This window comes from Neopsephotus bourkii, unplaced genomic scaffold (assembly GCF_033783945.1).
Source record: "Neopsephotus bourkii isolate Nb327-2 ecotype Australia unplaced genomic scaffold, CSIRO-AGI_Nbou_v1 NB_1825, whole genome shotgun sequence".
Taxonomy (NCBI): Eukaryota; Metazoa; Chordata; class Aves; order Psittaciformes; family Psittacidae; genus Neopsephotus; species Neopsephotus bourkii.
In genome coordinates this window covers 7,599,136-7,627,130 of record NW_026902298.1, presented here as the reverse complement: position 1 = coordinate 7,627,130, position 27,995 = coordinate 7,599,136, and the positions used below count along the sequence as shown (strand labels likewise).

At 42.9% G+C, this 27,995-nt stretch overlaps 1 protein-coding gene across 1 annotated transcript; it reads right to left on the bottom strand.

Moving 5' to 3' along the window:
• Positions 1–3,031: 3,031 nt before the first annotated feature.
• Positions 3,032–19,567, bottom strand: FBXO3 (F-box protein 3). The gene is made up of 11 exons (XM_061343513.1): positions 19,401–19,567; positions 16,063–16,152; positions 14,626–14,789; positions 13,525–13,639; positions 10,572–10,776; positions 9,457–9,502; positions 7,254–7,338; positions 6,691–6,813; positions 6,138–6,253; positions 5,550–5,740; positions 3,032–4,132 (listed from the first exon to the last, which is right to left on the bottom strand). The coding sequence occupies exons 1-11, from the start codon at positions 19,505–19,507 to the stop codon at positions 4,007–4,009; spliced, it is 1,368 nt and encodes a 455-aa protein (XP_061199497.1). The 5' UTR covers positions 19,508–19,567; the 3' UTR covers positions 3,032–4,006.
• Positions 19,568–27,995: the final 8,428 nt, after the last annotated feature.

The window sequence follows — 27,995 nt, the reverse complement described above, 5'->3', positions numbered from 1 at the left end:
TCCAACCCTTCCCCGGCACTGCCGAGGCCACCACTAACCCATGGCACTGAGGCCTCGTCTACACGGTGGGTGAACACTTAGAAAGGACGGTGCCTGCAGCCCTGTCCTGGGCAGCCTGTTCCAATGCCTGAGCACCCTCTGCGGCAGGAATTGTTCCTCAGCTCCATCTAAACCTGCCCTGGTGCAGCTTGAGGCCGGTTCCTCTTGTCCCATCCCTTGTTCCTTGGGAGCAGAGCCCAACCCCTCCTGGCTCCATCCTCCTGTCAGGCAGTTGTAGGGAGTGATCAGGTTGCCCCTGAGCCTTCTCCAGACTGAACCCCCCCAGTTCCTCAGCCATTCCCCATCACACCTGTGCTCACACAAGAGGCATCACAGGGCCTGCCTGATAGCTCAGAGATCCCTCCTACCCTCAGTTAAGCATAGCTGTTCCTACACTTGATTTCTATCCCAGGGGCTAAACCTGCACCTTGCACCCACTGCATTTCCCTCTGCACACAAACCTGAGTTCCAAAGGCCCCAGAACCAAACTGTCCAGTGGGCCCCTGCTCCTGAGCTGGACAGGGCAATGGACTAGGATAGTGGGATTGATGGAAATCACTCGTTTCCCTCTACCACTTTCTTCCCAGCACAAGATGTGGCCGTGCACATCATACATCCCCAGATGTGGTTAAATAAGTGTGCGAGTTAATAGGGCTAAGGAAAATGATGACGAGTCTCAGAACAAACCGAAGGGAAGCATCAGGAATGGAAATGGCAGTTTCCTCCAGAGGTACCTGAATACTTCTAAACATTCCCGACCTGGAAAATGATTGGAGAGCAACAGAAATGTGACTGAGAACAGCAAAAATGGGTTTTGCTGTATTAAGAGATTATAACCAGCACTATCTAGAAAAAGACATTGAGCACAGGCTTGAGTGGAAGATGAAATACCTGTAAGTAGCAGTTGTACTGAAAGAGGTGCTCTGGGTTTATTTTTGTTACCACAACACAACTGCCAGTCCATTCATTAAACCTAAAATAAACCCAGAAACACTGGGATCTTAAACCACCTTCCCTTGGTGTGTCAAATCAAACTCCCTTGGTGTGTCCCAACTGAGTTATCAGTCAGCTCAGTCTATGATCTTATATATGTCTTTAGGGTTTTACCTCTGTTTAAGCCGTTAAATAAAAGCAAACGGATGTCAGAGTAAGATGCTTTGGGTTGCTATATGCAACTTACTGAGAAACCACTCAGTTAAGACCTGATATTAACACCCTACCCCCCCCCCCCCTTAATTTATTAGTTCAGTTTGGAAACTGTACTGAACTGGGAATGAGGAACTTCAGCCACAGCTGAACATTCCCGTTTTCCCTTCCGAAAATCTGGGGTGAGCTCCTCTGAGGCAGGACACATTTATCTCCATCATCACCAATATATGGTATTTCCACCTTACATTCCTTGCATAGATGATGAGAAATTCCTTGAAACAATGACAGGAAAAAAAACCAACACCGGAATAACTTGCACAGCAACTCTGGAGTTGGTTTTATTTACCACTAGCTGGCACACCACTTGTTTTTCCTCTCGTGTGATGCAGTCACAGCAAGGAAATGGCAGCCAAAAGTTCTCCCCATTAAAGCATCCAGCCAGCAAAAGCCCACAAACCCACTATTTTCCATGTACAGAAAGAGAACTGGATTAGATATGAATTTCTGTTGGCTGTGCTATGGTTTTAACCATATTTTGAGTTCACAGATGTTCAACAAGGCTCATTGTAACTTGAAACATCAAGTCTTAACCAAGCATCAGTATCACGGTATCAGTCGGAAGCCAACAGAAGTTCAGGCTGAACCTGAATTTGGCAGCTGAAGGGAATGACATGGATACATCACAGTCTGTGTGTACACATATGGTACCAACCACAGCAAGTGTTCAAGGTGTTGGGTACACTGTGGTGGCAATTCACAGCACACCTACCTGCTGCCTGTCTGCTGGGTCAGTGAAGTGCTCTTCTTCCAATGCAGGATCTCGAGTCAGTTCTTTCCTGCTTTCCCAGTGAAGATTTCCACGGTGCTGGCGGATATAACCGATTCCTTGTCTTCTTCTTATGTTCTTATCCACTTCTCTTTCATACCAAGCTGGCTTGAGCTCCGGTTTTGGGTGGGGTGAGGAGAACCACCAGCCCTACTTCGAACGCACATAATGAAGAGTTCCAATGCTTGCAGCAGCACTGCAGCTGGTAGCTTTAGGCAATAAGCCATGTGCTAGAACAGCTGCCTGGAGCAACGGAACCACCTTTTTCCTGTTAGAAACACACGTTTGGTACGATAACATTTCATTCCCCTTACACGGTCACCTTCTCATTTGAGACATGCACAGTTGGAAGGAGTCCTGTGACAAGCTGTGCTTGGACCCAGGGCCTTGCACCCACACATCACAGTGCATGTTGAGAGAAAACATTGTCCTGTGTCTTGGCTTCTTCCACAGTAAGCAGTAATTATGGTTCCTTTTTAACATCCCAAGGGAGAACCACTCCCAGAGAAAACTACCAAGAGTTGGGAGTGTTTCTGTAGAGCCTCAGAACTTTCAGCTGACACCACTGAACTAGAACAGATCCTGGTTCAGTACCAAGCAAGCCTCCAACCATGAGAGTTATCTGTCCTTAAACACACCCAACAGGACTGGAATGAAGTCTAGTTCCAACTAAATTCTTCTTTCACTGATCCTTTAAACAGATGATGAATACTTTGTGAAGAAAAAGCATTATAGCACAAACATATTTTCCCCTCACAGTTAACACTTGTACCACTGTGGAAGATCCAAATGCTGCGTGACACTTAAGAGGAGCACATGGAGAACCTAATACCATGACTTGCAAAAACCCCAGGCTTTCTGTAAGAGCAGTAACTAGTCAATAATGGAAACATTCACTTGGAACCACAATGAACTGGTTTTCCCCACAGGAGCTACTAATGCTGGATGTCAAAAGGAAGAACTGGCTGGTCACACAATTATTGCTCAAGTCTTGGCAAGAAGAGTCCCATGTAGCACTTCAGAGCAAAGGAGGCAATTAAGTTGTTTATTAATGACAATGGAAACAAAATAAAAGGGATAAAGCAAACAGATACTTCTTTAAATAGAAAGTTTCTAATCATCTAGTGTTCCGTCAGGTTCCCCTTTTCTTCCTCTTTTCTCATTTTTATTTAGGCGTAGTTACAAAACTCCAGAGAGGATTGAGGGAAACGTGATAATTCAACATAAATTTGACACCTATGACAAAGTCTGAACAGCAAATATTTTATAAAGAAAAACCTCAAAACATATTTACAAATTCATACTTTGTAGTTCACTGAGAAATTCCTTGGGTACCCAGTGGCAGATTATGCACATACACTACATTCCAAAAAGGCATTATCCAGTCAGAGTCACTCAGCATAAAATGAAGTTGAAAGACAGATTGTCTAAAAATAAGGCCAGTTTCATTCCTCATTTATGTATCTGATGACCAGAATTTTCTGGTACTTCTATGCTAATAAACAAAAAGAGTGGAAGAGCACCTGATCTCAAGAGCAAACTGCAAATTTTATCCTTAGCAGGACTTATTAAGAGTAGAAACTCACCTTTTTTGCCATCTTGCCTATTGCTAATTTTAAATGCTCATATAAAACCAAACCCCCACACCTGTATTTGCAGTATGATCATAAATAGGCAATAGTTTAAAAATGTAAGATACGATTACCTCAGATTATCAAGCTATTTTGTACCCTGGGAAAAAAGTGAACAAAGCTCAAACACCTTCTCTGCCTGTCCCTTGCTCGCTCCCTCCCTCCCCATCTTCCCCCTTCCAAACCAGGAGAAGAAACCAAGTTAAACTCTGATGAATATTACAACTGGCACCAACATTCATGCTAATTGTCCTGATGTGCAACAGGAAGTCCATTTACAACAGTCAGAAATATTCTTATGCACTAGCCCCAAAGAGTTCAGCTTCTGAAACCAGTTTATTTCATTCTGTTAAAGAGCCCATCAGGTGTGCCGTGGGCAGCGTCCACCAGGCGCAGGAATGTCCAACACCCTGCGGCGATCTTCGTATTCATCAGTGTCTGTGGAATCTTCGTCTTCATCCACTGCATATTCATTGTGATTTGTTTCCTACAGCGAAACACATCCAGATTTAATTAACATCTTTTCCAGCTAGTTCTGAGGAAGCACTAACAACTGTCTAGAAAACTCTGGTCTGCATTATGGTGTCTATTAGAAGTACGCATTGTGATCTTCATCCTAAATCCAGCTCCTAACAATGTTTGTCATAGAGAGTTCTGCCCAACTTCTTGACCATTAAATTCATGAAATAATGAAGGCTGTTGGCTATTTACTATGTACAATTATGTAAAGCCACAATTCAGTACCAGTTTCTTGGCAGCTTATATTGTGTTTTATTAAAAGCAGTTTAAAAAGAAAGGGTCGTTACTTGTAGAGCAAAAGAGAAAAGTAGTTATTTACAGCCCACTGAATGGAAGGAGGTTACCACTCCCATAAACAGAAGCATGAATTAAGAGATGCCATTATCTCTGCTCGTGGCAGGAGGCTGGAACTAGGTGACCTTTCAAGTCTCTTCCAACCTAAACCAGTCTGTGATTCCATGATCTTCTGTTAGAATCATGACATCTGCTGGCACTTACTCTTAGAGCTACTAGTAATGAGTGTCTCAGATCCCTGGAAAAACATGAGGAAGTGCACAAGTAGATGCCTACTCCTGAGGAAAGACAGTGCTTGCAGAATACTTCCAATTCTATCTGAATTAGTTTAAATGCGCCATAGCAAAGGGAGAAATTATATAGTTACCCTGCAATCTCCACACTGAAACTACATTATAATTAACAGCAAGCTAAATATCTTACTGATTCGAGAAGTCATTAAGTGACTTTATGAAATGCACTTTCAGTGACAACTAATGAGCATCATAGAGGCTGCTATAATTTGAAGTTGTCATTAACTGAAACTCTTCTTGCTGAAGAAAGTAGATACATTCTTATGACAAAAAGAGGCAAAAGCGGTCATACCAAAGTGGAATATTCAAAAGAAATCTAAACAGCTAATGCACTGCCATGTTTCTAAGTACAAATTAAGACCTTTGAAATACACCCTGAATAGACATACATCCACACACCCCTATATATTTCTGGGTACCCCAAGAGGGAGCTGTGTTCAGACACAGGACAACAGAACAGTCAGATTCTACCTCTGTCAGGAACCCACAGGGCCCCTCATCTCACTGATACAACCAGGTTTGACCTTCAGAACAGACAGAGGTGAGCACTTGAGGAAGAAGACCCAGAGCCATATATAGCATCCTATGAAAACTAGGGCTGAGGGTCCCGAATTCAACTGGTATCATTCCATGTCAAAAGCAATAAGGCTGCGTGACTTTACCAAGGTACAAACTGCCTACAGGGACTACTACAGTTGCTAGGTTTAACTGGCATGTGTTTTGAAGTTACAGTATGAATACTGTTCAGTACTGTAATTTTTGTACTAAAAGTGTTTTCACACCTGCACCTCCACTTACCATTCGTGCTGTAGACACCTTGAATGTTGGACACACCATATGGAATCTAGGAATTGTGACATTGAAGAATTTGTCCTTGTAGTAGAGGCAATGAAAGGTGTAATAGCCCTCCATGTATCCAGATGTTGTGGAAAATGTAGTACAGCTGGTATATTCATAGACTTTCCCTGGGCTGATAATGGGAAACTCCCCTGTTGGTAAATTAATAGATCATGACAGTACGGACTGAAGTAGAACTTGCACTCCACAACATATTCAGGCAGATCATTTTATATTCCAGTGGATGCATAAATGATTCTCAGCCATTATTGATGTTAAACTGTCTGAAGGGTGGTTAATTATCAGGATGTTCAGATATCCCTTGCAAAACAACTTTAAAGACAAAACAGATGGATACACCTCTCTTTCTTTCAAGCAACAAGCTGATATTGATATAAACCATGTAATTACTACCCTCTGTCACTATAACGAGTAACTGGTCATGTAAATTCTCTAATATGTAAATACAGAGTGTATCTAATGTACACTAAGTACACTAAATACAAAACCTCTCTCTCTATTGGGTTAGTAAAGCAATCTTTTACTTACCAACTACTCCAGGACCCTGAACTTCTTCTACATCACCTTTGGCATTTGTTATTTTCCAGTATCGACTGTCCAGCTGACAAGCCTTTTCAGGAAGAGCATCTTTGGACATTTCAATTCTAGAAGCCAAAATGCATACTTAATGGTTAGATAACTACTTCTGTACAGTTTAAGAAAGGCTTTTGTGTCCTTGGATCTAAGACTGGGCAAACAAAACCCCACTAAGGTAAAGTATACTGAATCAGTAGTGAAGATCCATGTCCATGCCTCTGCTTCACTATCTGTTGTTATTTACCCCTTTCTACATCACAAGAGCTACTTGTAACTTCTTTCCCCCACCCATCACTGTACTTTACCAATTACTAACCTGTCTGGTACTCTGCATACCTGACCAGGTAATGATTTAGTATTTTCTTATTAGAAAGTGCAGCAGGTTGTGCACATCTTGTTCATTTTAGAACAGTTTTGAATGCTCTGCATAAATTAGCAACAACCAATGCTCTGAACATTGCATAAGTCCCTGTGTTATAAGAGTTAATTCAGTTGTTATTTTTACCTGATTCTGTAAGTGAAGAAATAATGTGGTGGATGTACAGAACTGAGTTCAGGTAGAAAAGATGTGGACACAGAAACAGTAATATCTTCAGTTGTAGCAACACATTCTTTATCATGCACATACCTACAGAAAGGAAAATGTTAATGCTGCAAATTGCTCTGTACATTCAGTGCAGAAAACTACACATGTAAAGTGATTAAGTAATGTAACAAGAGCACTGTGCAGCTGAGTAATACTTAACTCTCCATTTGGCAGTTAAATAGAAGACATATGTATGCAGTGTCTTCATGATGTGTACCTCCCCATCACCTAAACTCATACAGCTGTGGATCTCTTTGTACCTCTGTTAATGCCTGTATTAAGCTATGCATATGATTTCCTCTGAAGTCAATGAAAATACACTTGTTTAATAAGGATGTGTCATCATGCTGTTTAAAAAACTCCCAAAACTAGAAACTCCTACAGCTTTTGCACCAGCTACTCACAACTACTTGGAAAAAGGTCAGCATTCTAAAAGAAGCACCAAACACTTGCACAGAGATTGTAAATCCCAGTCACGATACCTGAAAATCTGGTCTCTGATGATAGGATAACCTCCAGTTACAACTTTGTTTACATAGGATGTAAACCATTCCAAGTAAGATGTACCTAGATACCAAAAAAGAATATTCATCAGGACAGGCAAATTCACCATTACACAGATTACGATAAATACTTCAAGGTAAAAGTTTACAGCTTTGATTGTTGTTATAATAAACCCTCAGTTTAGATGACTTAGTATTCCAGACCATCTACCAACAAAGACCATTTGGAGAAACCAACCAAGAACTAAAAGTTAAGGGTGCATACTCCAGAAATGACACAGCAAAGAACTCTTAGCTGAGTATGCCACATTATAATCATGGTCTTCAAACGCTGATGTGTCTCACCAGCTCCTTTCCTGCTCGTGACTGTTCTGCTATGACCAGGAAAGAGAAGAAGTATAGAGGCCTATACTACTTGTGTAGCTATTTCCAGCTACTCTACTTGCAGAGGACTGCAAGCCTGCTGATGGATTTACAGACTTAGGTTTGATAACCAAGTTTCCATATGAATAGTTTCTGAAAAACACGCTAGCAAGTTGCAGTATTTCCTTCTCCTTAAAAACAGAGGTAAGTCACAGACATCCTCCGCACTCCTGTGACAAACCCAGAAGACTAAAGCTGTGTGTTATTCTGAAGAAGCTGGGATTTTCATACACTTACAGCCATTGTCTGAGAACAGTCTTTCATACACCTACAGCTATTCTTTAGGAACAGCTTGATTTCCAAGTAGACAGTCAAACTGTCACATTTAACTCTCAAGTTGGATTTAAGCTGAAGTACTAAGAAATCATTATTCTCACCTGCACTGAAGTGTTATCAAGTGCTACCACTCCTGTTAGATGAAGTGTACTTACCGCTTCTTCCTTTGAGCAAGAGCTATGTGTACTGTCCTTTGATCTTTTGGAAGTCTAAGGAACTCCAGGTTTATTATCCTCCTTTCTACCACTAATCCACAAAATGCAAACCTTGTATAAGTGAACTGTGAATGGAGGAAGTGGAGGAATTTACCCTATCACCTTCAAAATGACAAGATAAATGCTGTATATGAAAACTCCCCTCTACTTGCAGTAAGTCAAGGTTGGAATACATTTAAATATGATGTTTGATCACCTCATCACTGACTCAATTCCATAAAAGCAACAGCCTTGAGCTGCAATACCAATATATCATCCTCAGGTGGAATGAAGCAAGCATCTGAACTCCTGAGCTTTTGCTATGCACTCCTTATGATGGTTCTAAAGTACACAATGCATCCTGCAATGAGTCCGCTGTAAAGCAGGTAAGAACGTTGACTACATCACACTGAAATCACTTCATACAGTATATCACTACTTGGAAAAGTTTCCTAAAGTTAGCTTGGTTAAGCATTTGACTACCTTCATCCCAAACCTGCATTGCCTAATGTGGTTGCTCACTGTACTATTAGTACATATATCCTAAGAAACATGCCAGGCTAAATTTTAAGTAGGGTGCCATTTATTACACATCTGTCTTCACACTGAGTGGAAGGAATTAATTTAGACATAGCCACAATTACCAGATTCCAGTAGATTACCAAAAAGAAACAATCAAACCACTGGTGCAGTCAGTGTACATGTCAGACAGATGACCACAACAGATTATTACATAACCAAACAACAGTCATGCAGTTTTCCCCTTCCGTCTTTTTGGGCACTGGACTAGATGACCTTTGAAGGTCCCTTCCAACCCAAACTATTCTATGATCCCTTTATCCTTTGAACAAAGCAATCAGGCAACTAAAACATCCAGAAAGGTTTTCTTCTATGTTAATATTTAAACAGATTACATTAAGGGACACGATATTTTCAACTCCTAACATGGCTGCAAAAGCTACTGGTGGAAAAACCCAATCTCTGTCCACATGAGTGTTGCTTTTAACAGCTGCTTACATCACCCCCATGAGGGCTAACTTAAAGGTTCTGCTCCCCTTGTTAGACAGGTTAGTGCACTGAATGATTTGTATACTAGGCACACACAAGAACAAGCTTCATTAAAGAAAGCTTGCATATCAATTCAAGTAGGCACTGATGATTTTAAGCAGCTTAGAGTCTTGCAAGTAGCACAGAAAATTTAGCACTTGCTTTGCTCAAGTCGTACTGACAGGCATTTTCTAAACAGCACAGTTAAAACATTTTGCAGCGTATATTATTTAAAGGCTTACCTGTAATGAACATATCAATAGCAGATGGGTTGCGAGCCATTTGGTCCTAAAAGAGCAAGAAATGTACGGATATATTAGAAAGAATGCATTAGACTTCTAAAGTTCAAATTCGACACCTGAATATAACATAGGAAACTCTTTCCCTATATTCACTAAACAAAATCTGTCTGCTTACTACATCATTCTAAGTTTGAATATGTGACTGGGAGTATAAAGCACACACACTTGTCCCCATGAACACTCATGTGATCACTGAATATACAGCCTGAACATTCCATGAAGGCTCATGCATACAGAATCAGATTCAATGCATCATTCAAGAAATAAGGCCCTGTAAAATACTGCCTTAAAACAGAAACACAAAACAGCTAAGGTTGGAAGAGACCTCTCGGGATGACCAGTGTAATCCATCTGCTTGAGGCAGAGTTAGCTACAGCATGTTGCTCAGGATCATTCCCCATCCCTGGAAGCGTTCAAGACCAGATTGGATGGGGCTTTAAGCAATGCAATCTACTGGAAAAGGGGGAGGGAGTCATCAGGGCATAAGGTAATGAGAGGGCTAAAAACTTGTTACATTTAATATCCTTAAGCTTCACTAACAACAATATGCCTATCTTAAAATACTGCAGCTAGAATTATGAGGAATACTCAATTATATTCTACAAAGGAGCTGTTCAAAAGCAATTTGCTCTCTCACTAGAGTAAGTTTTCCTTAGAAACCAGGGTTATCATTTACTCTAGGAAGTTTACATTTAAAATACCTAGGGGAGGAGACATATACAGATGCTGATCTTCCTTAATGGAAGTTTTTCTTCCTTACAGAAACAGGGACAAAAGTGTGTATCTGCCATGGTTTGAACAAATTAAATTAGTACCTTCCAATGAGGACAAACCTATAGAAATTGTTACAGATATTAACAGCTTCATGTAAATTTATTTCACTTATGGGCTTTGATGAAAACCAGATGGCAGCTCGAGGGCAAGTACCACACTAATATGATCTTTCAGTATTCACTTTCTACAATGCAAAATACTTCAGGTATCTGATAATGTGCATAGGGACAGCAGCAGCCATCAGCAAAGTACATTCACGAGTATAAACATATGCTCCTTACAGGACATTGATAGAAGATCTCGTATTTATTTCGTCCCTCCACACTCTCCAGGGCCATGTATTGACTCAGGCCAGTGTGAATGCAGAAAGTAAGAGGAAGACACTGCTTCAGGCCTAGCCTCTGCTGAAAACCTCCAGCTGCTGTGTCGATATCCAGCAAGTCTTCAGAGCGGTAGTGGTTTGACAGTGCCATGCTTCCCATCAAACTGAACAGACAGCAACAAAAAAGGAACAATAAAGATAAGATACCACTTACAAGGCAAAGACAGCTTTAAAGCTTTTCTAAGTATTGATCCTATGCATATGAGACTTAGACGAACTCCAAGTCTAACACCCAGGTGCTAAACTAGGTTTAGTTCACAGCATCAATCTCTGCAAAGGGAGGCTTGATGGCTCCAAGATAAACACTTCCTTGTATATATTTTAAACTGTGTTGGTGATTCCCATCATCTCTGCAACTGCTTCGAAGAAGCTGTTCACAGCTGATGCAGCTTCCTATAGTAGCAGAATCTTTTGTGCAAGTTCATTTCAATACTATCAAAGCATCCATGACTTTTCAACCCACTGCAGTAACAGTCACTGATCAAAACTAATGAGCAAGCTTCTCTATGGTGTGGACAAAAGGCTGAGAAGTAAACTAGCTAAATAACCATTGAGCCAGATTATAATCTCAGTATAAAAACTTAAGGCATAGACACACAGGTAAACAGACATACAGGGAGAGAATGAGACAATATTCATCAGCAGGACATGGCAAGACCATCAACTGCCTGATTTTTTTCCTCTCTAGCTTTTTGTAAGTATCACAGCAAAGAATGGGATTTGTTATCCGTTTTGTTTTGACAATAAGGAAGTGACATTGAAGACAGTAAAAGAAGCCTCTTACACATAAGAAAAGTAGTTTTAATCTGAAATATGGGACAGAATAGTAACAAGGTGGGTACTGGAAACTAAATTTAACCTTGATATGAATGTTGGGCTAGATGCCAGCCAGGGTGAAAATAAACAAGCAATCTACATTCAATGTAACAAAGGGGCAGACAATGTCAGAATGGTAAAAAAAGGGTAACATGATCAAATTAATCAACTACAAGAACACACACTACAGCAGCGTGCTTAGCAGTAGGAGGAGTACACAAACCTGTCATATACACCTCCCCACCCATACTCCCTACTAATTTGCCTTTCACTGATGTTCTCAGATGTAAACTCCTGCAGATGCTAAAGCTTTTACTGGTGTTATGAAAGCAGTGACTCAGGTGCAAGCTGCCACATGTCAGTGTGATATAAGCTGATCCCACCCTGGGCAACAGGTTCCATTCCTCTTTTCCCTTACACAGTCTTGCTGGAATGAGTGCATTGTGCAGTTCAAAGAGTGATGCTAACATGCAAACACAGAAAGCTGAAGCATCCAACAATGACAACTAGTCCCAGATCTTCTAGGCACATCATCACACTAGAGGCTTTGTGGGAGTGAGAAAGTAGGAGGAAGAGCAGGAAGCACACAAGCTGTATCTGAAATCTACAGAACGAGGGCACCTATCTCCTCTCTAAAAAAAGGTTTTCCTGGAAAAAAAAGGGGAGTAGAAGTCATCTTTATGGCTGCATAAAGATGTTCCACATATTCCTTCCGCACATTTGAATCACAGAATGATCTGGGTTGGAAAGTTCCTTAAGATTACCTAGCTCCAACCCCCTTGCCATGGGCAAGGACACCTTACACTAAACCGTATCACCCAAGACTCTATCCAATCTAGCTTTGAACACTGCCAAGGAAGAAGCATTTAATACTTTTCTGGGCAACCCATTCCAGTGCCTGACCACCATCACAATAAAGAACTTCTTCCTTAGATCTAACCTGAACTTCCCCTGTTTAAGTTTTAAACCATTACCCCTTGTCCTATCACTGCAGTCCCTAATGAAGAGTCCCTCTCCAGCATCCTTGTAAGCCCCTTCAGATACTGGAAGGCTGCTATGAGGTCTCCATGCAGCTTCTCTTCTCCAGGCTGAACAGCCCCAACTTTCTCAGCCTGTCTCCATACAGGAGGTGCTCCAGCCCCTGATCATCCTCGTGGCCTCCTCTGGACTTGTTCTAACAGTCCCATGTCCTTCTTGTGTTGAGGACACCAGAACTGCACACAATACTCCAAGTGACGTCTCACGAGAGCAGAGGAGAGGGGCAGGGTCACCTCCTTCAACCTGCTGGTCACAATCCTTCAACATACAACACTGGAATTGGAGAAAGCTGCACTTTCTTTACTTGTGAAGGTTTTGGTAAAGTAACATGAATGCATTGGCCCCTACAGACACTGCAATGATTTGCTGTAGCTTCAATCTTTAGCTAACACTAGCAGCATTTATCAAGTGCTGACCTGCTAACTCTGCCTATAGCTGCAAGATAGGAAACTATGGTTATTTACCTTCTATAATCTTACCATAGGAGGAGTTTTCAATTGCGGAAACCTCATTAAATTGTATCAAATCTTCTACTGAGCAGAACTGACATTTTGATTTTACTTGATTACCTGGTTTGAAAGTCATTCCCTAACCATTTTAATGAAAAGAGTTATTAAACAGTGATTCCCAAACAGATCAAGAGGCCAATTTACTCATGTAATACAACACAAAACTTTAGGAGAGCAACTTGCAGTGGCACCACTGAAAGTCCAACAGTTTGAAGTTCTAGTTATTACCAAAAAAGAAACAAAATCAGGGCTCTCACTAGGAAAAAGGGCTGAAGTGCAAGAGTAATTTCAGCAAAACCACACTGTGTTTTCAGTTCCTCCTGAGACTGGAAGATAGCCAATTCTAGAAGTGTCACTTCAAGCCATTACTCAGTTACATTTAAATGCTTCAGTTATCCTGTTCAGAAGACATTTTATCTTGTTAATTAAGGAACTACCCAAGAAATAGAAAAGGAATTAATAACTTGGTATATAGTTTTTGCTCCTTACCCAGGAACAACAAGCTTCTGTCCATTATGAATACGAAATGAACACCGATAGTCATCAGGGAGTTTGCAACCTATTTGTGCTTCCACAGCATCCAGATCTTCCTCCTGCACACTCTCTGTGTAAAAAAAGAGACAGTAAGTGGCAGTTTTGGAGGGTAAATCAAGAACTGCTGCTCCTACAAGATTCTCAAATGTAATGCTGCTCTGCTATTCTGTCCCCAGTGCCCAGTGTGCTCTTCCTGACACAGCTGGTATTAGAGGTTGTGTTAAGACCTCTCCTTCAAAATCTTATTTCACATAATTGCAATAGGGCTGCAGGGCTAAAAATAAGGCAAAAACTTGCTACATTCTAGACATAACAGCATGTTTTCAACTTCTAAAAAGAATGTTAAGTAGCTCCAGCAACCTTAACAGTATGGAAGGTATTTTGTTATCACAAAAGGGATATTTATTTCCAAGTATTTTGCCATTTATGATTCAGAGAAAGTGAAGTAACAGACATACAAAAGCAAGATAAAGTCAGATCAATTTTGGGATGCAGCTGTCTACTAGCATGGTCTCAAGCATCTTCCACTAATTAAATTCATGCTAGTGGCCAGAATCACTAAGATCAAGTATTTCCAATACCAAACATGGAATTTTTAAAAGCTCTGATGAAACAAACATGGACTCAAGTCAATATTTGGTGACTTTATTATGAGCTAGGTGGCACAGAATGAATACTACATATGTTTGAAAGGAAGACGATTACTTAATACAGCACCAATCTCCATCTGATGAAATCTCCATAGGTCTAACTTAAGTAGAAAGTATTTACGAAGTGACATGAACTTTCTCCTCCCATTATTGTCAGTGAAACACACACATAGGATGAAAGCAGTATCATAGAATCCTAGAATGGTTTGGGTTGGAAAGGACCTTAAGATTGGCCAGTTCCAACCCCTGCCATGGGCAGGGACACCTCACACTAGACCATGTCACCCAAGGCTCTGTCCAACCTGGCCCTGAACACTGCCAGGGATGGAGCATTTATCACTTCTTTGGGCAACCTGTGCCAGTATGAAAGTTAACAACAGACAACCTACTAGGTATTACACTGTACCTTTCAAAGAACCAATCATCCGAGGACACCTCTGTCCCAAGTATTTTTCCAGGTCATCCCAGGCTTTTTTCAATGTAGCATAGTATTGGATGTATCTTCCCAGGTCAGAGTAGGTACTGATGAAGATGGCTTTCCAGCTCTGGTTTCGTTGGCTTTTTTCCTCTCTAAGTGGATATGAAGAAAAGAAGCTAAAAAGACAGCCTAAAAAAGCTTAACTTCTATACCCAAGAAGTTATTTGGCAGCAGCAGTACGCATAATATTAAGCTAGGAACACTCTGAGCCACATGAAGCTACATGAACTCATTTAATTTTGGCATCTATTCAACAGCAACTTGGAACAGAATTAGGAAACATTCAGGGTACTTAGTACCAGGGGAAAAACAGTATTCCTTTAAATAGAGTGCTGCCTATTATTAAACCTTAGAACTGGTGACTGGCTAATTCACATCACATTTCACACATACAAAGACAAGGCTTGAAAAAAAACCCAAATCCCACATGTTTTTGATCTACTGCATTAGTCACAAACTCCTTTATTCACCCAATAAAGAAGGATTAAGGAGCAAACCAGAGAGTTAAATGAGAATTCTGGGCACTGATGTGGAAAGCCAATTTCTTAAGGAATTACTGCATATTCAGTTCTCCCCACAGGTACAACAGAAGGCTATAGGAAGACAGGCTGCCAAAAATGTGCTAACATCTGACAAAGGATGCTTGCCTCCAAACTGTAGCAGCCACATGTGGAGCACTGTGTCCAGTTCTATGGTCCCTATTACATGAAAGATATGGATGTACTGGAGAAAGTCCAGTGCAGGGCCTCAAACGTGATTACGGGACTGAGAGAACTACTCTGCCTGAGAAAGTTTAGGGGGATCTTATCAATGTGTACAATTACCTAATGGGAAGGAGTAAAGGTAGAGGCAGATTCTTCTCAGCAGTGCCCATTGATAAGACACTGGACACAGTCCTGGACAACCTGCTGTAGGTGACCCTGCATGAGCAGGGGAGTTGGACTAGAGGACCAAAAAGGTCTCTTCCAACCTCATCTGTTCTGTGATTCCAGTAATGACGTAAGAATCCAGTTGTACCCCTAACATGGCCATCCAGATGTACCCCTCGTGATTGCAGAACTCAAGACTTTTTTCATGGAATATATGGTATCTGGTAAGATTAAGTTGACCTCTTAATGCCAAGGCTGAAGGAGAAGCTGCGCTGCTTCTCTATCTATCCATAAAGCTTTTTAACACTCGTACTTTCATGAAGCTTTTTAGGAGATGAATATTTCTGATACCTCTAACCTTTCATCAGTTTCTTAAGAAGCTGGTGAATACCAACGCAGTCTTAAGAGTTACTAGAAGTAACATGGACCAAAACAGATAGCACAGTAACATAAGCTTCATTTTAATAGAAAAAAGGCTTAAACCAGCCACACTTACTCTGAAATAAGCCAGTATTTCTTGCAGTGTCTTTTCCATAATGGATCATGGCTTGATAGCTGATTTAATCTTCGACTTAGATAGCAGCAACTATAAATAGAAAATAATTCAAATTTATTACAAAGGATAAGCAAAATAAACAGGGATAAATACTGGCCAGTGTATTACACACTGCATTCTCATTAAATTAATGCAGAGGTCGAAAGTTAGTTAGCTGTCCTTTCTAGAGTTGTGCTTACAATGGTTAAAAGTCTCCATTACAGCTGTACAAGTCGTGAACTACTTTTCTCCATGCTTTGAGAACTGCCAGCAATTAAGCAATTCTGTAAAGCAGGTCACCCAGCAGGGCTGTGCCATCGTAAACATTGTCTGAAGGATTCCAGTGTGACTCCACTCCCCTGGCAGCAGGATTCCAGTAGCACAGCCTAGTCATGGTTTAAATTCCAGCTGTATGGTGGGCTGCATCAAAAGGAGCGTGACCAGCAGGTCAAGGGAGGTGATCCTGCCCCTCTACTCTGCTCTTGTGAGACCCCACTTGTAGCACTGCGTGCAGTTCTGGTTTCCCCGCTGTAAGAAGGACATGGAGCTGTTGGAGCAAGTCCAGAGGCCACGTGCATGATCAGGGGACTGGAGCACCTCCTGTATAAAGACAGGCTGAGAAAGTTGGGGCTGCTCAGCCTGGAGAAGAGAAGGCTGCGTGGAGACCTCAGGGCAGCTTCCAGTGTGTGAAGGGGGCTACAAGGATGCTGAAGAGGAACTCTTCATCATGGACTGTAGCAATAGGACAAGGAGGAATGGGTTCAAACTAAAACAGGGGAAGTTCAGGTCAGATCTAAGGAAGAAGTTCTTTACTGTGAGCATGTGAGGCACTGGAAAAGGTTGTCCAAAGAAGTGGTAAATGCTCCATCGCTGGGAGTGTTCTAGGCCAGGTTGGACTGAGCCTTGAATGACACAGTTTAGTGTGAGGCGTCCCTGGGGTTGGAACTGGATGATCTTAATGCCCTTTCCAAACCTAACCATTCTGTGATTCTATGATTCTATTATCCTGGCTGAAGGCAAGGAGTTAGCAAAAGCTAACCTATATTCCTGATTCCTAAACTGCTCTTTAAAAGCAGTGAGGGAGGTGCCACCAAATACAGTCTGTTCCCATATTTACTTTTACAGTTATAAAGCCTTTCCGAAATGTACAACTTGCATCCACAGCAAGTCATTTCAACCTATTTGTATGAGTAAAAATGGGCAGCAAAGCATCAGCAACATGCAGAGCAGTAATATAAGGAATGATTCAGTTATTCGAAGATCCATAGAATTTAAAAGAGATTATTGCCTCATTCAGTCTAACCTGAACACCAGGCAATAAACCTTTTCACTTCTATGTTTGAGCTGAATTATCAGTTATGCTTTAAAGAAACACCCCAAAGATATGACCAATTTAGATGCAGCAACATCACTTCCTCTGGTAGTTTGTTCTAAGAGTTAGGTGTATTTTAATGGCTTTAATTAACATCTAAATACCCCAAATGAGGTTACCAAACTTAAGCTTCCAGTTACTGCTTTCTGGGGTCTTGTCAGTGTGATCCAGAAACTGGTAAGTAAGACAGACCAACATTGCAAACGGATACAGTTATGTACCGAAATAAAGATGCCTCTCATGCTTGTCTTTGACAAGTAAAATCAGCCAAAGTCCAGTGCTGGTCAAAATCTCCTGCATCAAAATTAGGGTGTTTTTCATACGTGTAATTCATATTTAGCTGTTCAATCCTGTTCCCTTCCACACATTATAAGAAAGTGGTAAATGCTCCATCCCTGGCAGTGTTCAAGGCCAGGTTGGACAGAGCCTTGGGTGACATGGTCTAGTGTGAGGTGTCCCTGCTTATGTCAGGGGGTTGAACTGGATGATCTTTACAGCTTTCCAACCCAAACAATTCTGTGATTCTATGAAATCTATTACACTGGCGATTACTGATGCTTCTGGTAGGAAAGAAGTCACCCACTGAGGCATCACAGGAACACATGTCTTCAAACATGACACAGATTCAATTAAAGCCATTCTCAATAATTACATAAATATTCGGTCACTCATCAGCTTTTCTATTATTTAGGGCCACCACCAGCCTAACCAACCCATGGAACTGGTAATGTTTGTGACGGTCCGAGCATATATGTGTCACTAAAACAAATGTAAGCAACCTAGGTATGTCCTCAACACAGTCAGTTCTGCAAAACTGCCATTACTGACATTGCAAATAAGAAGCCTACATAATATGGTAATGTCCTCGCACAGCAAAATCCATCTTATTTTGTTAAATACATAACACAAATAGGTAGTGTCTTCATTACACCATTAGGAACTACTACTAAATCATCTGTGCTGGACTTGTAACAGTTGTTTTGCTTATACTTAATGTGTTTTTTGCTGTTATACCAGAACTCTCCCACATGTCTTTAGCTTTGTTGACTAGTTTTTACAAGGGATAGAAAAACCCCAAACAAACCCCATTTTGTTAATATCCTATTTCGTTCATGCCTATTCCTCCTTCTTTGATTAAGTGCTGTGCTTTCAACCACTGCCAGTGCTTGTACTGCACTGAAAACACACACTCATCTTCTCGCTATGACTCAACTCTAGAGCTATCCAGCAAAGCGTCCGAGACCAACCTGCAACTTTCACTCATGTATTTTTCTGCCCGAAAAGTCACCTTTTGTCCTTTCATTTGGTTTTTGCTCAAATAACTGAAGCTATCTACCGGCACCGACTGCCCTTTGTTTACCCAAGGGTATGCAACAGTTACGTGAGAGTTATTGATGCTGCAAATTAAGTTATGGGTTTGTCTCTGAACTGTGGTCTAGCTACAAACAAAACCGAGGTACAACAGCGGAGAGAACAGCCCGGAACGTTGCCTTCTACCACAAACCCCCAGAGAAGGCCGGTGTTCCGCACGGGAGCGGCGCTCTGGGATCTGCCCTGCACACGGCAGCTCTCCAGGACAAGCCAACCCGCCTTCCCCGCACACACGGAGCGCCCTGAGACACTTCGCCCGCCCGCCGGACCCTTGAGATCTGCACACCCAGAAGTTGTGCGGCCCCAGGCCACCGGCAGCCGGCAGCCTTCACCCCACCTCCCACCGCCTTCCCCCGCCAGCTCCTCCCGCTGACCCCGCCGCAGGAGCCGGCCTCGGCTCCCCTGGCAAAGACACACCGGGCCCTCCCGCCTGCCCCCTCAGCTCCGCCGTGAGCGGGGCCCCGCTCCCCACCCCGGCGCTGCCTCCACACCCCCACCGAGGCCCCGCTCCACCACCCGCTGTGCAGCGCGGATCCGGCGGAGCCCCGGCCCGTACCTCATCAGATCCCGGTAATCCAGGAAGCTGAGGATGAGCAGCAGCGGGTCGGTCGGCAGCAGCTCCAGACTAAGGGCTGACGGCTCCATGTCCAGGGGCGCCGCCATCTTGCGAGCCGTCCCACGGCTGCGCCGCTCCGTTGTCAGCTGCGGGGCGCCGGGAAAAGAGGCGGAGGAGTGGGGGGGAGTCCCGCAGCGCCCCCTGCTGGCGGCTCCTCCTCCCCTCCCCCGGGCTCCTCCTGCGGGCGGCCGCCTCTCACCGCGGTGTCGCGGCTCACCTCAGCCCACACCGTGGGGTCGGGTACTGGGGTAGGCACCGTCATATTCAGCAGTCATATTCAACTCCCTGTGCCATTAAACATGTACCACAGCGATGCTTACCTCAGGTGGAGGCTGTGAGGTTGAAGCCCCATGCCAGGAGAGGAGCTCTGTGCCTTGGGGACTCCAGGCCACCGGGCCTTGATCCTGTGCTCTGGAACACCACAAGCCCGACTGGTGTATGGCCGTCTGTGAGCCCTGGGCAGATGTCCCCTTTACCCTAAAGCCTTCCAGATGGCGTGGTTTGGCAACAGGCTTGAGCCCATCTTGTCAATGGTTCAGGCAGTCTGGGACTTGGGCGTGAAGCTATGCTTTGGTTTTAAAGACTATGAAGAGATCAAGCTTCTTAATATACTTTATGCATAACTTAAAGCCTGAATTACCTTGAACAATTAGAACACTTCTGGAATTTTCAAAATAAGATAATTCAGTGGGTGAAAAGGAAGTGAAATAATCAAGATTTAAGAGCAAAGTAGAAAGTAACAGAAGGAAATAGAGCAAGAATAGAAAGGTGTCTTCATAAGTTTGCTGAGGAAGCAGAAAATGCATACAAATCTATGAAATTACCAGATTTGATAATCACATATCACAATGATCATTTTCCAGTCAAAAAAACGGGTGATGTGTAACGCTGCCATTTAAAAGGGCAAAACTGCTCTTGAATCATTAACAACACCTGCACGAAATGGCCAGCAAGCACAACCGCCTCCAAATCTTCACACCACCAAGGTAATAATGGGGCTAAAGAGTGGAGAATCCTCATGGACAGTGTGTGCCAATAGTGAGGAATCACCCTGGACAGTGTGTGCCAAGAGTGGGGAACCATCAAGGACAGTGTGTGCCAAGAGTGGGGAACCATCGTGGACAGTGTGTGCCAAGAGTGGGGAACCATCAAGGACAGTGTGTGCCAAGAGTGGGGAACCATCGTGGACAGTGTGTGCCAAGAGTGGGGAACCATCGTGGACAGTGTGTGCCAAGAGTGGGGAACCATCGTGGACGGTGTGTGCCAAGAGTAGGGAACCATCATGGACGGTGTGTGCCAAGAGTGGGGAACCATCGTGGACAGTGTGTGCCAAGAGTGGGGAACCATCGTGGACAGTGTGTGCCAAGAGTGGGGAACCATCGTGGACAGTGTGTGCCAAGAGTGGGGAACCATCGTGGACAGTGTGTGCCAAGAGTGGGGAACCATCGTGGACAGTGTGTGCCAAGAGTGGGGAACCATCGTGGACAGTGTGTGCCAAGAGTGGGGAATCATCGTGGACAGTGTGTGCCAAGAGTGGGGAACCATTGTGGACAGTGTGTGCCAAGAGGGGGAACCATCGTGGACAGTGTGTGCCAAGAGTGGGGAATCATCGTGGACAGTGTGTGCCAAGAGTGGGGAACCATCGTGGACAGTGTGTGCCAAGAGTGGGGAACCATCGTGGACAGTGTGTGCCAAGAGTGGGGAATCGTGGACAGTGTGTGCCAAGAGTGGGGAACCATCGTGGACAGTGTGTGCCAAGAGTGGGGAACCATCGTGGACAGTGTGTGCCAAGAGTGGGGAATCGTGGACAGTGTGTGCCAAGAGTGGGGAACCATCGTGGACAGTGTGTGCCAAGAGTGGGGAATCATCGTGGACAGTGTGTGCCAAGAGTGGGGAACCATCGTGGACAGTGTGTGCCAAGAGTGGGGAACCATCGTGAACAGTGTGTGCCAAGAGTGGGGAATCGTGGACAGTGTGTGCCAAGAGTGGGGAACCATCGTGGACAGTGTGTGCCAAGAGTGGGGAATCATTGTGGACAGTGTGTGCCAAGAGTGGGGAACCATCGTGGACAGTGTGTGCCAAGAGTGGGGAACCATCGTGGACAGTGTGTGCCAAGAGTGGGGAACCATCGTGGACAGTGTGTGCCAAGAGTGGGGAACCATCATGGACAGTGTGTGCCAAGAGTGGGGAACCATCATTGACAGTGTGTGCCAAGAATGGGGAACCATCGTGGACAGTGTGTGCCAGGCTATGGAAAAAGAGCTGCATGCTTCTGAAGACCTGCAACAGTGCATGGAAAGATGAGAAACAAGGTAAAGTCCTTTGCCATGAGACTGTGGGTTTGGCAGGGACTATCAAAGGAAGTAACTGGTGTGCACATGTGTTCAAGGTGAGCACGTACTGGCAAGGCATTAAGTTACTATGGTTTGTGAAGTGCTGCTGGTGCTCTGAAGTACAGCAGTTGCATGCTCATTCTTACCTACTGGCCTTCCAAAATCAGTGCATTAGCTGAAACTGGAAAGTAGGTTCACATTTCCTCCAATGCTAACACGTCAGTGAGTGGATGAGGATGGCTCTTCGTTGCTCTTTTGGAACTTAACAGGCAGTATACAGCAGTCAGTGACTGCACTGTGTGGAAATGTACACAGTGTGATTGCACTGTGGGGAAATGTATACTTGGGAGCTTAGGCAGTGGTGGGGATGGAAATGGAGTTGGCCTATAATTCTGTAGGAGTTAGTAGTAAAAATTACTTAGCTATGCTGGTTAGCTAGCTCCTCAGGGCTGCATTGAAGAGCTGTCATTGTACTTTCCTTATGTATAGCCTAACAATTGCAAAGAACACGCAGTAAAAGGGACCTGTCAGTTCCTGAAGCCGAACAAAAAATGCACAAAAAAAAACCCAAACAAAAAAGCTCCCCAAAACCTAAAAGCAAAGATAAACCCACTTAAAATCGAAGCATTTAAATGGTTTACCCACTCCAGGCTTTGCATTCTCCAACAACTAACTGACAGCTGCACAAACTGTGGGTGCAGGTAAGTTATGGTGGCATTTTTCCATCTCTGTCTAGACATAAAGGTTCTTTTCCACTTTAATAACAGAGTCTGGTTTTTCTTCCATTATCACCAGTCATAGAGCCCAAATGGCTAAATATATCACAGGTATTCCTCAGGCTGAAAATTTATCAGATTGCTTTGTGCATCCCATGTTTAATCTTTGAGAGATGATGAGGGGTTTAGATTCCTTCCTTTATTTTCACTTATTGAAAATCTGCTGAAATTACACACAAGGGATCTTTGCCACTGGGTACTGAGTGTCTCTTGAAATTCAGCTAATGTGCTAAGATTTTGGGGCAGGGGGTGATCCATATTTCACAACGTCAGCTTCTTAGTGCTCTAAATGGACAATAATAAATGGGCAAAAGTGAGACTTTGAGGGGAATAGAGAGCTTGGGGAATTGGTTGAAAGAAAGAAGCTGAGGTCCAGAAAATTTCTGTTGTTATTATACTATTATGATTGGGTTTATTCTTTACTGTAGCAAAGATGCAATAAGGTCAGGGCCTCATAGGAACAAGCAGACAATGACCTTTGCTTGGAAATCTGATCATCTAAAATTAACCAGCACACACTGAGTGGCTGTAATAAAGAGCATGGAAGGAGTAAGGTAAGAAAATTAAAACTAGGAGCTGTAGGATCATACAGTGACTCCAATGAATCACATAAACATAAGGAGAGTTCATCAGCCCTTAGAAAGGTGAGGGATTTACATATGAGCTGATAACCAAATCACTTTTTCAGGCTTCCCAGGAGTGAATCTCAGATGAGATTTGAAAGATGACAGGGGGGGTAGCTAAAGGGATCAGAGCCAGAACTTCAATGACATGTGTATGTGAATAAACTAGATATTGCATAGGAGCTTGTTGGACATTTTAGTAACAAATGGGATATGTGTCAGAGTGCATCTTCAGGCTGCCTTTGTTGGAATGAAACCATGGTTTGAAATGAAATCCCTTCCTCATTACTGCCACATCACCCAGCCAACACTAATGCCCCTCCTAAAGCTCTCACACAATGCTAAATTAGCCTTGACAGCTCCAAGGTCAAATGAAGTCAAAGGAATTGCCAAGGATTCAACCAATGGACTTTATCTAGTGGTTACAAGCAAGACTCAAAGCAGCCATAGTTGGGGTCTACTCCCAGCATTTATCCTTCTGGACCCTCTGAGACAGTAACCCAGGCAGGTCCCTTAGCATGGAAGGTTGGAAGCCGAACTAGAGCCTCATATCCTTGTGCCCCTCACCTCTGCGGGTCCTGATGTGGAGATGAGCTACGGAAGGAGCAGTGTGGTAGCATACCTGTGGCTGGTCTAGCTGGAGTAGTCAGATACATGGATGCTCTTGCATATATCAGTTGCCTAAAGTTCACAAAAAGCCAGCTCTGGTCCTCCCCTCTCCTGTAGGGCACAGCTCTGAGTCAAGGTGCTCTGTGACTTCAGACTTGTCTTTTTTCATTTGCAAATCTTCTTGTCTCAGATTCTTAGCTCCAAAATGGATCTGAAATATTTATGGATGTTTGCAGAGTGTGGAATCCCACTTGGAGAGTCATTTTGCCAGACTGGGCTTTATTCTTCAGATGAAAGATTCCATGTTGGCACACACTGACATACCCGAGTTTTATTCTTTCCCAGAGCTGCATAGCTCAGAGTTGGTTTTCCTTTCATATCATCTTTTTTCACATGAATCACATATAAGATACTGCTGCAAATGTAAACATTAACCTGTGAAAGTATAAAAAATCAAGCTTTCTTACTTTACAGAGCACAGAAATGCACAATTCTTGCCTCCAAGAGCTAACACATTAAATGAAGCAGATAGTGTAGAAGAGAAACTCAGTGCAGTGAATAATCAGTAGATGCCTTCATCACAGGCCAGCAATGCCAGTATGTGCTTTCAGGTTCTGTACATATACAGTTGAATGTGCTGGTTTAATATTGACAGAGTAACACTGATGAAGTTCACAGGAGACCAAGATAGCTAATTTCAAACTTAACTTGGTCAAAAAAGGCAGTGATAAAGCCTCAGGAATATTTATCACTTCATGCACTTGCAGCATTTCATTGTGTGTGATTCATGGTACAATTACATGATTCATGGCCTAAGGGATGTGTGAGAGACCCCGCTGAAAACAAGGATGGGAAGAGTATTTTGTGATCGCATGGAAGGTGCTGGGACCCTGGTGGGTTTGAGTGGGAGCTCAGAAGGTCTTTCTTTACCCAAGGAACATGGAGAAAAATGAGGTGCCCCTAGAGAAAATTCTACTGCTGTTGAGTCTTTCTTGGCCCTAAAACCCCACATCTAAGTGAAACAGCAGCTCAGTCTTCAGCTCCACACACTCCTTATGCTATTAGCTGAGGTTGTTAATGAGGCTGGAAGGTACCTGTGGCTGCAACGATGGGGTTTTTGGCTACAAACACCTGTGCAGGAGGAACAAGGCTGAACCCAGCCCTGTACCCTGTAAACGCATCAGACGATGGCAACAAGAAAGGACTGAAGTGTTGAGCTGTATTTGAAAAGGTAGCACAAAGATAAAAGCTCTTTGCAATTCCCTTAGTCATCCATTCCCACTGAGAGCTTCTCTTTTGAAGTTTCCAGGAGGCCTGGTGCGACCTTTGGTCGTCCTTTTGGTCAGAGCTCTTATCTGCCCAGTGCAGACCTGGTCTCTTTTTTGCTTGCACTACTCAAAACCAGTTATTAGGGGATAAACAAACTGTATTTGCTGATGCACGTTCTCAGTTTGCTTATCAGCTGAACAACACACTGCTTGTGCGTGTGGAGTCAAACTCACTGCTGGGCTAGCTCCAAGAATTCCAGGGCAACTGTGCCACAGCTTATTTGGCACTTGCTTGTACCTACCACCTGCAAAATCCCATAACCGTGTTGTGATGGAGTGTGTCTTAGGAACCAATTGAGGATTTCCCAGTGTTGCAAAGCATCCTTAGGTTGATGATTGCAGGTCTTGGATCTGTTTAATCAGATACAACGGGATATCTAAGCACTCTTTTGAGGAGCTGTCAAGATGCTTCACGATATTGTCAGACTGAAGACTACGTGTCTTAGCAAAGAAGAATTTCTTGTTTATTTTGGTTGTCTCTTTATATATAAGTAAATCATCTGTATCTCAAAACCAGTTCTCAGCTGTTGTGAAATACATTGGTAAAGTGATCTGATATGAGATGCAGGACACGTATCTGAGGAGAGAAGAAAACCAAACCCCTAATCCCAGCCTCAAATCAGGGGTCTAAAAAAAGTCAGAAGGCTGAAGACTGAAGTCAAAGTCTTAGGTGTCATGGTTGGGAAGCTACTCTCCCTACTAACAAGCATCCAAATCTGCCATTAGAAGGGAAAATATATCTTGTCACTGATGTTGTGGAAGCTACAAACAGAGAGCTGGAGTCATTAGACAGTATTTCACTGGCATAAGGATCATTGGTTGGTTACAAATAAACTTCTTGCAGCTGTTACATCCAGAGGCTTTTGCCTCCTTGGTTGTATCCCTGATGTTCATTTGCTGCTCTGCTGCACTAGTGCTTCCAGATCTTTTTTTTTTTGTAGCCCTGAGTAGCCTGGCAAACATTTGTTGTAGCTTTCAAGCAAGAGAAATGCTTTTCCTTTTCTTGTCTTTCAGACAGAGAGCTTCAATGATTAACTAAAGCAAGAAAACAAAATCCTGCCTTGCTTTTCAGGCTTCTTTCATAGCCTTCTTAGTGTCAGCTTGTAGATACAGCCCTGAAGAGGAAACGTCTCAGGAATCATGTGAAAGCTGCCAGAGAGCTACTGGGTTACAAAAGAAGTTAGTTCTCCTGGGCCATGGCTTTAAAAGGTTATTTCTCTCTCAATACTGCAGAGCAACAGCTACTTTCCACCACTCCAGTCACTCCTTTTACAGCATTCTGCATTGCTCCTCCTATTCCAGCACCTCCACAGAAATCAAACTTGTTGCAGTCTATTCACCCTTGGTCACAGGCTTCACTGCATTATGCTGATCTATAAATGTAACAAGAATATGCCAGAGAGAGCAGAGATGATCAGGAAGCATTCAGCACAAAGTGAATTCAACTTTTTCATTAAAACAGGAAAAATCTCTTCCCTGTAAATCTTAATTTTTTTTTTCACCTGTTATCTGTTTTTTACCCACCAAAAATCAAATATTAGAAAAATTAATTTTTAATAGACAGTTTAGTTTAGTTAGGAGTTTTTTGATCATCCCTTTGCTGTGGGTGAAGAATACAGATAAGGAGGCTTAAGGAGGCTTCAGGCTTTGTATGAGTATTGCTACAGAGATGAAATGGTGGGTTGCTCTCTGCATGTGAAGAATAAGCCATAGATGTCATCAAATGCATTTCTTTTAGCAGAAGTTCATGGTTTTTAACCACCCATATGGCCCAAATGTCTCCCCAGGCTGTTAACTCCTCTGCAAACACAGCTGGGCTTTATATACCATGTTGGCTGTTATGCAGGGAGGGACGTATAGCGCTTTCAGGCATAATTCATAGAAAGCATTCATATAAAATGCTGTTTGAGACTGTTCAAAGTGTATTTGAGATCCCCACTGTTGGACAAGTCAGGCCAATGCTGTCCCCGTGCTTTGGCAGTGGTGGCCAAAGTGTCTGTGGTTGAATGGTCTCGCTCAAGCCAGGGTGTCTGGTCTAACTTCTGTACAAGTTTGGCTGAGATATTGGGTGATTTTTAAGCAGGTTGGGTTCATCTTGTGCCTCAGTTTCCACACTTACAGCACGTGGCTTATAGCTTAAAAAGGGAAAGAGTAATGCACTAACACATCCGTGCTTGCAAGGCACTTGAAAAGTATTAAACAGAACATGGTGTTCTCCTACAAAATACGTTGATGAATTCACCATCAGAGATCTGCTGGTTCATTAGGAACCTCTGAGAGATGTGCCTTCTCATTAGCCTGGTACAAACCAACCCACTGCAGGAGGGAACAAGCTGCTTCAAACAAGGTTCAACTTTCTGTCAGTTTAATCTTCATCTCATTTACAGACTTCTGATTATTCATTTAATTCCAGTTCCTTAAATGTTTGCTGATATCCTATCTCAATCTCTCTGTTCTATTTCTTTTTTGTGCTTTCTTTTTTGTCATGGGATAGAGGAATAGATCATTTTTTTTCCCAGTGTCCATTAAAATTCCCTTTGCCTGCAGTGCAGTATGCTCTATAAAAGAGATGAACCTGCTGCAAGTGAAATAAGCTGATGCTGCACTGTCTTTTTAGAGCAACAAAAATCTTTATAGATTGTTTTTCCCAGTGTCATGAATCTCCTTCAAAGTCATAAGTCACTGTTATCAATTAATATACTTAATAGTCTCATTTTCAATTCACGTTCAGGCCATGGCAGATGCTTGAAAGCTTTGCCTTTCAGACATAAAATGTTACCTTGTATGTGATGGGGGTGCTAAAGGAGGGGGTGATTCAGGAGCAGGAAGACATGTTAAAGTGCAGCACCTGAGGCCTTCTTGTTTT

Bases quoted from the DNA above. Each gene is read 5' to 3' on its own strand.
- FBXO3 (XM_061343513.1), bottom strand. From the start codon at position 19,507: ATGGCGGCGCCCCTGGACATGGAGCCGTCAGCCCTTAGTCTGGAGCTG. The intron at 16,153-19,400 runs GTACGGGCCGGG...TTCTATTTATAG, and splicing joins GATTACCGGGATCTGATGAG to TTGCTGCTATCTAAGTCGAA. The intron at 9,503-10,571 runs GTAAGGAGCATA...TTGCTCTTTTAG, and splicing joins AGATCTTCTATCAATGTCCT to GACCAAATGGCTCGCAACCC.